The sequence below is a fragment of the Rhinatrema bivittatum genome, chromosome 4 (assembly GCF_901001135.1).
Source record: "Rhinatrema bivittatum chromosome 4, aRhiBiv1.1, whole genome shotgun sequence".
NCBI lineage: Eukaryota > Metazoa > Chordata > Amphibia > Gymnophiona > Rhinatrematidae > Rhinatrema > Rhinatrema bivittatum.
In genome coordinates, this window is record NC_042618.1 from 132,446,221 (window position 1) to 132,458,802 (window position 12,582).

General features: G+C 40.5%; 1 protein-coding gene across 2 annotated transcripts in view; it reads left to right on the forward strand.

Moving 5' to 3' along the window:
• PLEKHH1 (pleckstrin homology, MyTH4 and FERM domain containing H1) overlaps positions 1-12,582 on the forward strand; it is a 302,331-nt gene that overhangs the window by 270,709 nt on the left and 19,040 nt on the right. For both annotated transcript variants that reach the window (XM_029598848.1, XM_029598847.1), the window contains exons 26-27: positions 5,778-5,907; positions 8,877-8,963. In XM_029598848.1, the coding sequence (XP_029454708.1) occupies positions 5,778-5,907; positions 8,877-8,963 (217 nt within the window). The remainder of the gene's footprint in view (positions 1-5,777; positions 5,908-8,876; positions 8,964-12,582) is intronic.

The following is a 12,582-nucleotide window of genomic DNA, read 5'->3' on the forward strand; positions in this document are numbered from 1 at the left end:
CAGATTGGCCTATCGGGGGATCGGCCATCCCCCGGTGGGCCAGTCGCTCTAGTCACATGGTCTGCCGAGCGCGGCCGTGACAGAGCCGCGCTCGGCAGACCATGTGGTATCTCCTGGGCGGTGAATCCCGGGCCTGTGCGTTAGGAAACTGTTCACTGAATTGCAGTGCTTGGTTTTACTACTCAGGTTGCTGCATCAGTCTGTCAGCTAGGAGAGCTGTTTCTCTCCACTGAGCATGTGCGGGAATGCAGCCCTGCTTGTTGATGGAGACTTTTCCTTAGGCACTGTTTAAAGTATTTGCATTTCTGCAGGCAGTTGGAAACTGCCCTGTGAAAGTCATTCACGTGTCATACCTGGAAAGTATACCAACCATACAAACAGATGCAGGTGACCAAGCCTGCTTTGTACATCCATATGTTTACTTCGAGAATTGGTGCAAAGCCCATGAGTAAAAAGTATGGCATGCTCGTTGTTCCACTGTGGATAGCTGGAAAATTTGCCTTTCTAACCTTTTTTTTTTTTAATTTATTCAATTTCAAAAAAACAAATTACAAGAATAATCTTGACATATCATTGGTATTACAGGAGCCAAATAGAATCTCAACAAAGAAAAATAAGGTTAAGCAAGAACATATTTATGTCCATCTACTTCTAGTCCTCAATATGGGATCCAATTACACAACCCCCAAGTAAACAGTGGCTTAAAACCACCTAGGAAATTAACAGCATATAAAGCATAGGAATCTATTCATATAGGTCGAAACATCGATCATTGTGGAATAAAGAGAGGTGGAAGGCTCAACAGAGGTATTTTGGTCCACCTTGACACTCAAAAACATAGATAATTGAGAAGACACAAAGAAAGTATAGGAAAGACCCTTATACTTAATGTAATACTTGCAGGGAAATTTTAAAGAAAGAAAGCCCCAATCTGGAGTACTCTGGGTCTAAGAATCAAAAATTGTTTTCTCTTCTTTTGAGTTTGTCTTGATACATCTGGAAAGACCCTAACATTCAAATTAAGAAAAGTAACAGAACAATGCCTTAAAAAACAATCTGAGAATCCAATCATGGTCTGGTTCCAAAACAAGAGTCACAGTCATTGTTGCAGGTTCAACCAGATCCATCTCTGAAGTCTCCAAAACTTTAGAAATATCCAACCTTCATGGTTCCAGCAGTTCCATGGCTTGATTTTCAGTACGAATATCCGCTCCCTTCTTGAATGGGGGTAAATACAATGACTTAGACAATGTTGGGACTGCTTGTTCCGAGACTTTGAGAACCTCGTTTAAACATATCTTTAGCAGATATGTGAGGCACTTTAGGGAAATTTATAAAGCGTAGATTCTTGTCCTGCACATAGTTTTCAAGGTTCTCCAATTTATTTATAACCTGATTTTCTCAAATAGAAAGTTATTGTAGGTATTTAAAATATCCAATTTCTTTTTTTACCCCATCCATCTGTTGTAAGATAGAAGTATTGGAACTCTCTATTTCTTGTATCCTATTTTCATTTGCATTGGTGTGCGCCGACCCCGGATTTTACAAGATACGCGCGTATCTTATAAAATCCAGCGTACTTTTGTTTGCGCCTGGTGCACGAACAAAAGTATGTGTGGGCGTAATTTTATAAAATCTACCCCATATTAATTAAATTTTGTATTGTTGCATGCTGAAGTGTAAGTAGTCAGCCCTGTAAAACTGTAGTCCATTCATATATGCTGTGACTCTCAGGACTGAATTTTTAGAGGCATATGTTTGGTTGTCTAAGCTTGACATTACACGGATATAATTGTGCACACAAAAACCCAGGGCTATGTTTTTGGGATAGGTTCACTCCTATAATGAAGGTATTTTATATATAGCGAACTTTATATGCCTTCTTTTTGAGTGATTTTAAATTGGTATTAGACACTTGACACACCCTCTGAATATCAAACTGGATGACTGCAGAAGGTACTTAGCTAGACACTTACCGTGCATGCCGCCTGCTGGATTGTGCACGAATGTCTACTACATTTGGAAGTCTCACATGCTGAAGATTAGGGCAGCACATCCAATGTGACACCATGTCTCTAATTTGCCCTCTTTTTCGGGGTATCTTTAGTTACATCTAAATGTGTTTAGATACCTAGGGGACCTAAACACAAATTAGATGGCAAAAACACACCTATGTTACCCCAGTTTTCAAAGCAAACTTCTGCACATAAGTTCACTTTTGAAAAGGATCTCACCACCACTGCCCATACACAATTACACTTGCTAAATGTGTGCAGAAATTTTACACACATACTTTTGAAAATGTAAAAGAGCACGTAAGTGCAAATCCCTCCCCAGCCCTGGCTCCGGGAACGCCTTCATCCAGTCCAGATAAACTTGTGCACATATTGGGAGGGCAGTTTTACGACAGGCCACTTCCGCAGGTAAAGCACCATTTTACCCATGGAAATTTCTTTGAAAATTACCCTCCCTAGATGTAAATACCTAATAAACCTTTATTAGGTATTTAACTGGTCCCTCTGAATGTCTGTATTCCTGTTTTAGATATTCAAAGATGTCATGGCAATTGGATATTTAGCCTGAATGTAGGGATTAAACATTAGAAAACAGCAATGGTAATTGGTAATTTCAAGACTTCATTCACAGTTGTTTTTGATGGGGGGGGAGTCCCCATTTTTCCTCTAATCATGCTCTCTCTGTAACCCTGTCATTGCAGCAACAGTTGTCAGTGTGCAGACTGCAGCCTGATACACAGGCACTCTGAACCCCACCCCTAGGAGGTATCACTTTTAACATAGTAATGACAGCAGAAAAGGACCAGATGGTCCATCCAGTCTGTCCAGCAAGCTTCCCCAGGTAGTAACTGCCACTCTGTGCAGGTTACCCCCATGTTTCTCTTGGGATAACTGCCACTCTGAGCAGTTATCCCAAGCCTTATGATAACCCATAAAAAAATTACTACTAGCAACATTTTTACTGGGTGATGAGCCTTCTTGAAAATTCAGACCGTGCTGCTTGACATGCTTTGCTTACAGACTTGGCTCTAAAAGCAGTCCCGTGCTTTTTCCCTTACGTCTGCATATCAGTACCCCAGACCGTAAATGCCATGGCCCATGATAGTTGTTGTCTGACTCCAATTCCCTTTTCCTCCTCCAACCCCCGCTGTCGAAGCAGAGAGTAAGGTTGCAGTCGCGTCAAAAGCATAAAGGCTTATTGGTTAAGGTTAGTAATCTCCATGCTTTCTGTTAAAAGTAGTAACTACCGCTCCATGCAGGTTACCCCCATGCATATCAGTACCCCAGACTGTAAAAGTCAGGGGCCCTTATTGGTTGTGGTCTGAATCAATTCCCTCCCCCCGCGCCGTCGAAGCAGAGAGCAATGTTGCATTAAAAGCATCAAGACTTATTGGCTAAGGTTACTAATCTCCATGCCTTCTGCTAAGAGTAGTAACTACCTCACCAGCAAGTTATCCCCATGCATGCTTTTCTTAATTTCTGCCCTCTAGCCTTTAGGGATCCACAGTGTTTAACCTATGCCCCTTTGAATTCTTTGACTATTTTTGTATTCACCACCCCCTCCAGAAGGGCATTCTAGGCATCCACCATCCTCTCCATGAAGAAATATTTCCTGACATTGGTTCGGAGACATCCCCTCTGGAGTTTCATTTTGTAACTCCTAGTTCTACTGATTCCTTTCCAACAGAAAAGATTCAAGGTTCTTCATCATTAAAACCTCTGAAGATCTGTATCATATCTTCCCTGCATCTCCTACTAGTATTGGGACTGGGATTTCATCCCTCCCCTCCAGGATCTTCAGCTGCTGCTGGTCCACTGTATTCTGGGATTTATATCCATGGTCTCGTGCACGGTACTATGCAACGCTACCACTGGGCTCTCTTGCAGCTCACTCACGGGCAGGGCAGTTTTCAAAGCCATTTAGAGGTAAAAATCATTTTACCTGTGATAATCAGCAGTCTGAGAATTGTTCTCCCACAATGTGGCTGAAAGTGTGTGTGTCGTTGCACAATGCTCATGCTTCTAGTGACACTGAGTAGAGACCCTTCTCGGGTAGGTTTAAGTCAGGGTGGAAAAATATGTGCAGAGATTGCATTTCCAGCTCTACATGCCTACTTTTCCAGCTAAATTCTGCCCTTGCAAAAAGCCAGGTGCAAGTGGCAGAATGTTGAACTCGCAGAATGTTTCAGAGTGAACATACAAACACACTTTTGCTTTGAAAATTGGTGCAAAGTTCGTGGGTTAAAAACGCCCATGAACTTTGTCCCATAGCAATCAGTTTGAAAATTGCTCCCAGTATGCTTTACTATGTTTTATTGGATTATAGGCTAATTCCATTTGAACTTTAGAAAAACTAATCTAAAACCAAAAAAAACAAAAAAAAAAAATATATAAATATATATATATATAAATTTATATTGACTTATCCTGTTGACCAAGTCCAAATCCAGACATAGGGTGAGAAAAGCAGATGGATGTAAATGAATTCAGAATAAGACAGGAAACATCATCATGAGAGAACATCCAAAGGGAGAATCAGAACCAGACAGTAAATATCAATCACTTGAAGAATGACCGACAGTGAGTGCACAGGCAAAAGGTTAAAAGATATTAAGGTTCCATTTTATTCATGAAAGCCATTAAAAGAAACAATACGTCTCTACAATAGGAATGAGGTTATATGGCATCCTATAACTGGGGAAAAAGATGCAGTGAAACATCAGAATCAATCTCAGCACAAAATAATGCCTAAAGCCTTTCAGTCATGCACAAATAGTCTATGCATCATAACTGCATTGACAGTCACACTTTAAGAGGGTAATTTTACAACAACCTGCATAACTTATGCATTTTAAAAACAGAAGTTCCATCAGTTTTCAAAGTATATAAATTCACTTGGAAATTATCCAAAATAATATATGCAAACTAACCCACACAAAATTACACCTGCTTTTTGCAGGGCGTAACTTGTGTGGGTTAATTAATGCAGAAGTATGTGCATGAATACCAACTCTGCCTCCAAACATATAGCCCCCCAGCACCTATTTTTTGTGTGCATAAACCTCGCACATGTTACAAGGAAGAAAGCGTTTTCTATAATGGGCCCAAATCTCTGGAGTGAGTTACCATTTGAATTGTGTGCTGTGGTGGACTATAAGCTGTTTCGTAAACAGTTGAAATCGCATTTATTTTAATGTGTGTTGTTTAAGTTATTATGTGTGTTTATCTTGTTTGTTATTTTATACTTTATGTTATATTGTATTCTGCTCAGCAGGAGATGCTTTTTATGAGCGGTATATAATTAATTGTAAATAAATATGCATGAAATGGGGCTATGCACATACTTTTATGCACACAAACTCTGGGCAATTTCATAACAAGCCATTTATGTGCATAAGCCTGTGTTTTATGCACATAATGGCTTTGAACAATATGGTACTTTTACCTAAAGCATTGCAAGGCTGGCTAAAAACATGCATAAAATATTCTCGTCTGGCCGGATGCGAAGACTGCCGATTCATAGGTCTCAAATGCTATCCTTTACTATAGCACTTGTACTCCTCACACAAACAAGATCCCAAATGTGTTTTACAGTCTGATTCCTAACCACTGTACAAGCAGCCATCACTAAAGTGGATATCACAGCAGCACTTTTAGGTGTAAGACTACTTGGTAGCTTCTGAAGTGAAGCATGAAGTTTTTATTATTGTGTGTTTATTGAGAAACATTGCCAAGTAACTTGCTATTCTCTGGATCCCATAGGCATCTGGCTGATAGACTGTCTACCAAGTGGCTGGTACTGCGAGGCTGCTCCACACCAGAATGTATCCGGATTTATTTGACTGTGGCGCGAAAATGGCCATTATTTGGAGCCAAATTATTTACAGCAAAGGTAAACTTGGTGCATTAAATGTTTTACTGATGTGCTAATCCCACTGCATTAGTCAGTAAAACAACCTCAAAAAATATTTTTGAGTAGAAAAATTGCTGAAAGAATTAGCCCTCCCCTTCCACCCCCACCTGCTAAGGATGCCACTTTGCAGCATATCCTTCAGTGGGGCTTCTACAAATACTAACGGTGTGAAACATTTTTGCTCTATTGACCTACACATGTTTAACTCTGATGGCCTCGTCTTACATGACGAGTCATGGAATCTTAATAGGTTGCAATATTTGAAGAAGGGCCCTATGTGGTCTCAAGGATTTATGTACTATAACATCTTTTCATGATTAGTCTTTTGTTGGTCCAATGAAAGCTCTCACAGTCTACAAAGATTTCAGTTCTCTCCAGGACCAGTACAGCTATTAGAACTCTGCATAATAAGTGAGGACCTCTTCTACACAAATCCCTCAGAATATCCAGAACAAGTACGGCAAATAAATGTGGGATCCTCCAGTTGGAAGGGACAAATATAAACAGCCTCTACCTACTGGAACAGCATGAGAACAACCCATTCAGCCACAGGATGAAACTTCTGTTGAAGTGACAGTGTGTAAGGCACAAGAGGGAAGAATACCCTTACCCAGTAGGGCTATGTTTTAAGTATATTTGTGCACCCAATCAGAACATTCAGAAACGTAAAGGGTTGTGTGGTTCAAAAGGAAGCAAACCTAATAGCTGCACATACCTCAACCATCACTGTAATAAATTTGTTCTACATTTGTAATTTTATTAGCATATGTGCTCGTCTGAAACTATGCATAAGGCCAAAAAAAAAAAGTACTCAACTTATCCAGTTGATGGAGCAGTTTGTTCTTACACCAACAGCAAGCTCTAAGGTTTGATTTTGGCACAGGGCACACTGAGTCATAGTCAGAGACAGCTTTGGAGAAGAAAGTCCCTTCTGCTGTTCATCGACATTCAGAAATCCTGCCCCAAGAGTCTAACTTTAGCCTAGGAACAGTTCCCCACCTGAGGAACCTTATCCTTTTCTGATTTTGTCCAGATAATTGCTAAGGCCATTTTCATTGAGTTACAGGTTGAGGGAGAGCCCAGGGAACCTCTCATTTTATTTATTTAAAAACTTATAAGCATTGCTTATGGAGTTACCCCTCTGTTCAAGCATTTTGGATGGATATTAAACACTTTTTGACGTCCTTATTCTTCTCCAACATAACGTGGACAAGTTGGTTTTGTATTCTGGGTCATACTGACAAGTCTGATAGTCTGAGGAAGACCTGGAAATTACTTTTGACTAAGAGCTGTGTGGTGGCCAAACAGTGCATCCTCAAAGTATGGCTTGAACAACAGAATCCTTTGATGGAGGTGTGGAAATTGACTATGTTGGACCTACGTTTGTTAGAATATAAATCTGTGGACCCTTTAAATCCCAAATCTCTTCACGATTTTCGCCATATCTAGGAAAAGTTCTTTTTTCTGTTACCTGCAGACAAGAGAGATAAACTTAATTAATCCCATCACTAGATAATACTGGTAGATGTCTTCAATTGTTCTACTTGAGGGGGGAATAGAGCTAATGACTCCCAGTTGGGTATGGTTAGGGGTGGGGTGGATTGAGTTTTAGGGATCCGTTCTAGACTCAATGGGCTGAGTATCTTGTTCTTATGTGACAAGTGTTTTTCTAGAGTGACTATTGCTTTTGTACCTTTTATCAGTAATATTTTCTATCTTACTTGGTGCTTTCTGATTGAAGAAGCATCAGTATATTTGTTTTTGTCACATTTCCTGCTGCGGTTAATGAAAATTAATAATGAAATTTTACAATAAAAACTTATAAACTGCTTCCACAATTCTTATTAAAAGACCGCTCAAAGAGATTACCAGTGGAAGCCCCAAAAAAGACTGTGGTAGTACCTGTCCACTTTCTCTATCAGGATGTACGTAAGAGTATGTGGTAAACCACGCACTCAGTACTCCTTGTGGGTAAGAAGGTAGATGTGGTGTATTGTGCCCCAGTGGCTGAGGAATTCAACAAGGCACAACTGGCAGACCAATCTGTGGTTGTTAAATCTGCCCTAAAACTAACCAAGAACTCTTCTGCCCATGTTGTGGTTCCCCTGGGTTATGAATGAAGATTGTTCTGGGAGGAGGATTTATGAGAATGCTGTGCCTCATTCCCACATATCAAATCTACAAGGCCTAAGACTTGCACACCATTTTTGAGAAGGAACATAGCTTAACTGAGCACCTCTTTCAAGAGGCCCAAGCCAAGTTTAGTTTGGTCCTCACACAAGATGAGGAGTGCAAAAAGCACATTCTCTGCTCAGCATATGAGGCTTTTGAAACAGCATCGAGAGCCGCTGCAATGACTGTTGATAGGTGCCGACTCGTATGGCTGCTTGCATTCGGCCTATGTAAGGTCATGCAGGAAAGAATTTCTAATGTGCCTTGTATAGGAGGGGATCTCTTTGTAGATAATGTCAAAGAGGCCACTGATCTTTTCGAGAACCACCATATTACTTTTCAGGCCCTCTCTTCTACCAGTTTGCATCCCAGAGTCACTCCCTGTGGAAGGGAGGTTGAGATTCTATGTGAATCATTGGCCCATCATAACCTCTGACAGGTGCTGCAGATAATCTTGCAGAACTATAAACTCATCTATTTCCTTTGCCACCAAATTATCAAGCAGGGAGAGATTTACTTCCCAACAAGCTCCAGGACCTTCTGAAGTTAGAGATATCCTCTCACTTGGAGACTAGGGTGGTTGATCCTGTACTACCACAGGAGAAAGGGCAGGGGTATTACTCAAGGTACTTCTCAAGCTGTATTAATGTACCATTTTAACACAGTTTAGTGTTTGGGCCCCTTGACAAAAATAATAATGTAATATTTATTCTTTAAAATAGTGTAAATTTTGTGTTTTACAAAAGCTTAAATAAAAAGGTTTCTCTTTCTCCCAGCCTTTCTTGCCCTCTCCCCTGGAAGATACCCCACTATGGATAGCTGTGAATGAAGATGGAATCAGTATACTGGATTATAGCACTATGGTATGGCGACAAACTAATATTTTCTTTTTCCTGTCCTAGAGCATTTCCATGTCCTTTTACTTAGCTGACACGACCATGGAATTTTCTGTAACCAAAATGCCTAGTCAAGTATGCAAAGCCATGCTAGCAGTTTCCTGCCCACTCTTCATTTGCCCATTCTCCCCTGCCTCATTTCCCTTTACATGAGAAAAATAAAAACCCTCTATTGTATTTGAGTAATGAATATAAACAGACTAGGACTATTCACCATGTAATGAGACATTTGCTCTTATTAACATTTGCCCTTATCTCCCCATGCCTTAATTATCCAAAACATTATTTCTTCTGCCTCTACTATAGAAGCTTTTAGGCACTTCAGGCACCAGAAATGCATTGGTACACTTTCCACTCAAGAGCTGGACGTATGCATGTTTCTGTAGAATAAATTGAGATGTGCGCTAATGTATTGCCACTTAAAAATGTAAAACATAAGAGCCTAAATTTAGGCCTGCCATTCATTGTCTAGATTTAGATTCTTAGCTTCCTAGTGCTGAAAAGCAATGCTAAGCACCTCACTTTCTATCCCCGCCCTAACATTATCCCTGTAGCTATCCACTTTTTAGGCTCTTAAATTTAGGATTCTAGTGAAACTAGGTACCTAAATGTAGGGACTCGGCCCTGGTCATCTTTCAGAAAGGACGATTCAGGACCCAATTCCAAAGTTAGGCCCCTAAATCCTTTGAAAATCGCTCTATAAGCTATATTCAGAATATGGCAGCACGCCTTCCGCTGGGGCCAGATACTGTGACCGTATATAACAGCCGTACTGAAACGGCCATATTGGCCGCCAATTCCCTATGGGATCATTTTCAAAGTTATGACTATAAAATGTAAGTCTTTCTAGGATTTGATTCCTTCCAACCTTGGAGATTTGTTTATATTGAGTCATTCCTTAAGAGCATCAGTTAAGGAGGAGAAATTGGGTAGAATGAGGGAGAAGGCATTCTGCTATGGCATGCGGGTAATCTGGAAAGGATTAAAGTTTTTCCCAGATAATGGCTTTTTTCTCCATGCCTTAAAGACCTGTTAATTTACACAGTCATTTAGGGAGTAGGTAAAATGCAGTGTGATTATATATGCTGATTTTATCAGTGTGATTTTTATGCTTCTACTTTTATTGGTGTATGTTAGATGAGTAATGATTGTATGGCTAAATTCAGGATTTAGCTGGACAGATCTGGGGATTAAATATTTCCCCCGCTGACTGGATCCATTTTAGGCAGGTAAGTTATTACTCAACTAAAAGTTATCTGGATTAAAAAAAAAAAAAGGTGGTGTAGAGGTGTTCTGGGGCAAGGTTTCAACTTAGCTGGGTAAGTCTGATCCTGTTAGCCAGTTAAGTAAAAAAAAAAAAAAAAAAAGATTTAAAAAATCTGCCAGACCTTCTAGGCTCATCCCCTGCCTCTCAAAATAAATTAAAATATGAGGGCATAATGCCCCATCCAAACTCCCATCTCCAGAAAAAGAATTAAAATAAATTGCAGGCCATAGCAATTCAAGGCTCTCCCCCTTGTGCTCGCCCCCACCTCTATATGAACATTTTAGGCCTGGCTTCAGGCTCTCTCCTGACCCCCACCCCACCTGGAACTCTCCATAGCCTCCAAGGCTGCTGGGAGTGCAGGGTTTTACCACCCCCAGGTAGTGTTACTCTGATAAGTGTGGGTAGCATATGCTATCGACATTGCTGACATAGAAATACAGAAAGGCGATGGCAGTCAAAGACCATACAGCTTATCTAGACTGCCCAGCTACAATAACTATTAAGCATTATAATCCCTATCACTCCCTCAGAGAACATCTGTGTTTATTCCATACTTTCTTGAATTCACATACTGTCCTTGTCTCCATTACTTCCACGGGGAGACTGTTCAGGCATCCACTACCCTCTCTGTAAAGAAATATTTCCATAGATTACTCTTGAGCCTACCCCCTTTCACCCTCATCCCATGACTCCTCATTCCAGAGCCTCCTTTCCTTTGAAAGAAGCTCACCTCCTATGCATTGAAACCTTGGAGCTATTTAAATTTATTTATTTATTTTTTGGTTTTTTTTTATATACCGGTCTTCCTGCATTAGGTGCAAATCAAATCGGTTTACAGTGAACAATTAAACTTGCTTGAAAGCATTACATGTAACAGAGAACATCTCATATCTCCCCTATCCCACCTTTCCTCAAGGATATACATGTTTAGAACTTAGTCTGACCCCCATATGCTTTATGACTATTTTAGTAGCCATCCTCTGGATAGACTCCATCCTATTTATACCCTTTTGGAGATGCAGTCTGCATTACTGTACGTAGTCTTCCAAATGAGATCTCACCAGCGACATAACAGGGGCAATATCACCTCCTTTTTTTCTGCTGACCATTCCTTTCCCTATGCAGCCAAGTCTCCTTCTGGTTTTTTATTGTTGCTTTATCCACCTGTTTAGTCACCATGAGATCATCCGATATAATCATCCCCAGATCCCACTCTTCTTTCGTGCTTGGAAGAATTTCACTTCCTTGGGTTTTTGCAGTCTAAATACATTACCCTGTGTTTTTAGCATTAAATCTTAGCTGCCAGACCTGAGATCATTCTGCTAGGTCCTTCTTCATGTTAGAGTAATGCTGGACACTGCCAGGATCAGTAAGAATATACTGTGTTCCAGTGGCCTTGGATGTTTTGGGAAGATTCAGCTAGGGATGAAAGAGTGACAGTAAGGGCTTCAGGTAGGGCAGGGGGCCCGGAACCAGGCCTGTGATTTCCATATGGGGGAGGAGAGGCTTCTGATTGTTATGGCCTGTAACTTGTTTTAGAATTTATTTTTTTTTTTGGGTAGGGTGGGGATCAGGCACTATGCCCCAATAATTTTTCAATTCTTTTAGGGGATTGGGGACTGACCCTGCTGGCCTGGTAAATTTTTTTTTTTTTGCTTAACCAGCTATGTGTTGATCAACCAAGTATATTTAGACACACGGCTGAAGTTATCTAGGTAAAGTTATCCAGATAATTTTAGCTGAGTGTATTCAGAGGGAGATTTGTCCCACTGAATATTCTGCTAAAGATATCTGGGTATCTTTACCTGGATAGCTCTGCCACTTACCCACCTAGGGGTAGATTTTAAAAAATAGCGCTATCGCGTACTTTTGTTCGCGCACCAGGCGCAAACAAAAGTATGCTGGATTTTATAAGATCCATGCAAGCCTATGCAAGATATGGACCGCCCGCTAGTGAATATGAACCTGATGGAGATTGGATAATGGCTCTTATTATAGAGTGCTATCATAATCACAGGTTAGGTGGAGGAGGGTATTAGAAATTAATAATGGAACTGAAGTGAAAGCATGCTGGTGGTTCTGTAAGGTTTGGCTGCAGAGTACAATACAGTCTGTTGCATGACTGTTGATCCCATGGAGAGTGAAAAGGGACGGAAAGCATGGATAAACACGGATGTTGTCTGAATGAGTGATAGGGATTATAATACTGAACAGTTGGTGTAGATGGGCAGACTAGAATGGCTGTATGGTCTTTATCTGCCATCACCTTTCTATATTTCTGTGTCAGCAATGTTGGTAGCAGATGGTGTGCTGCTGTTG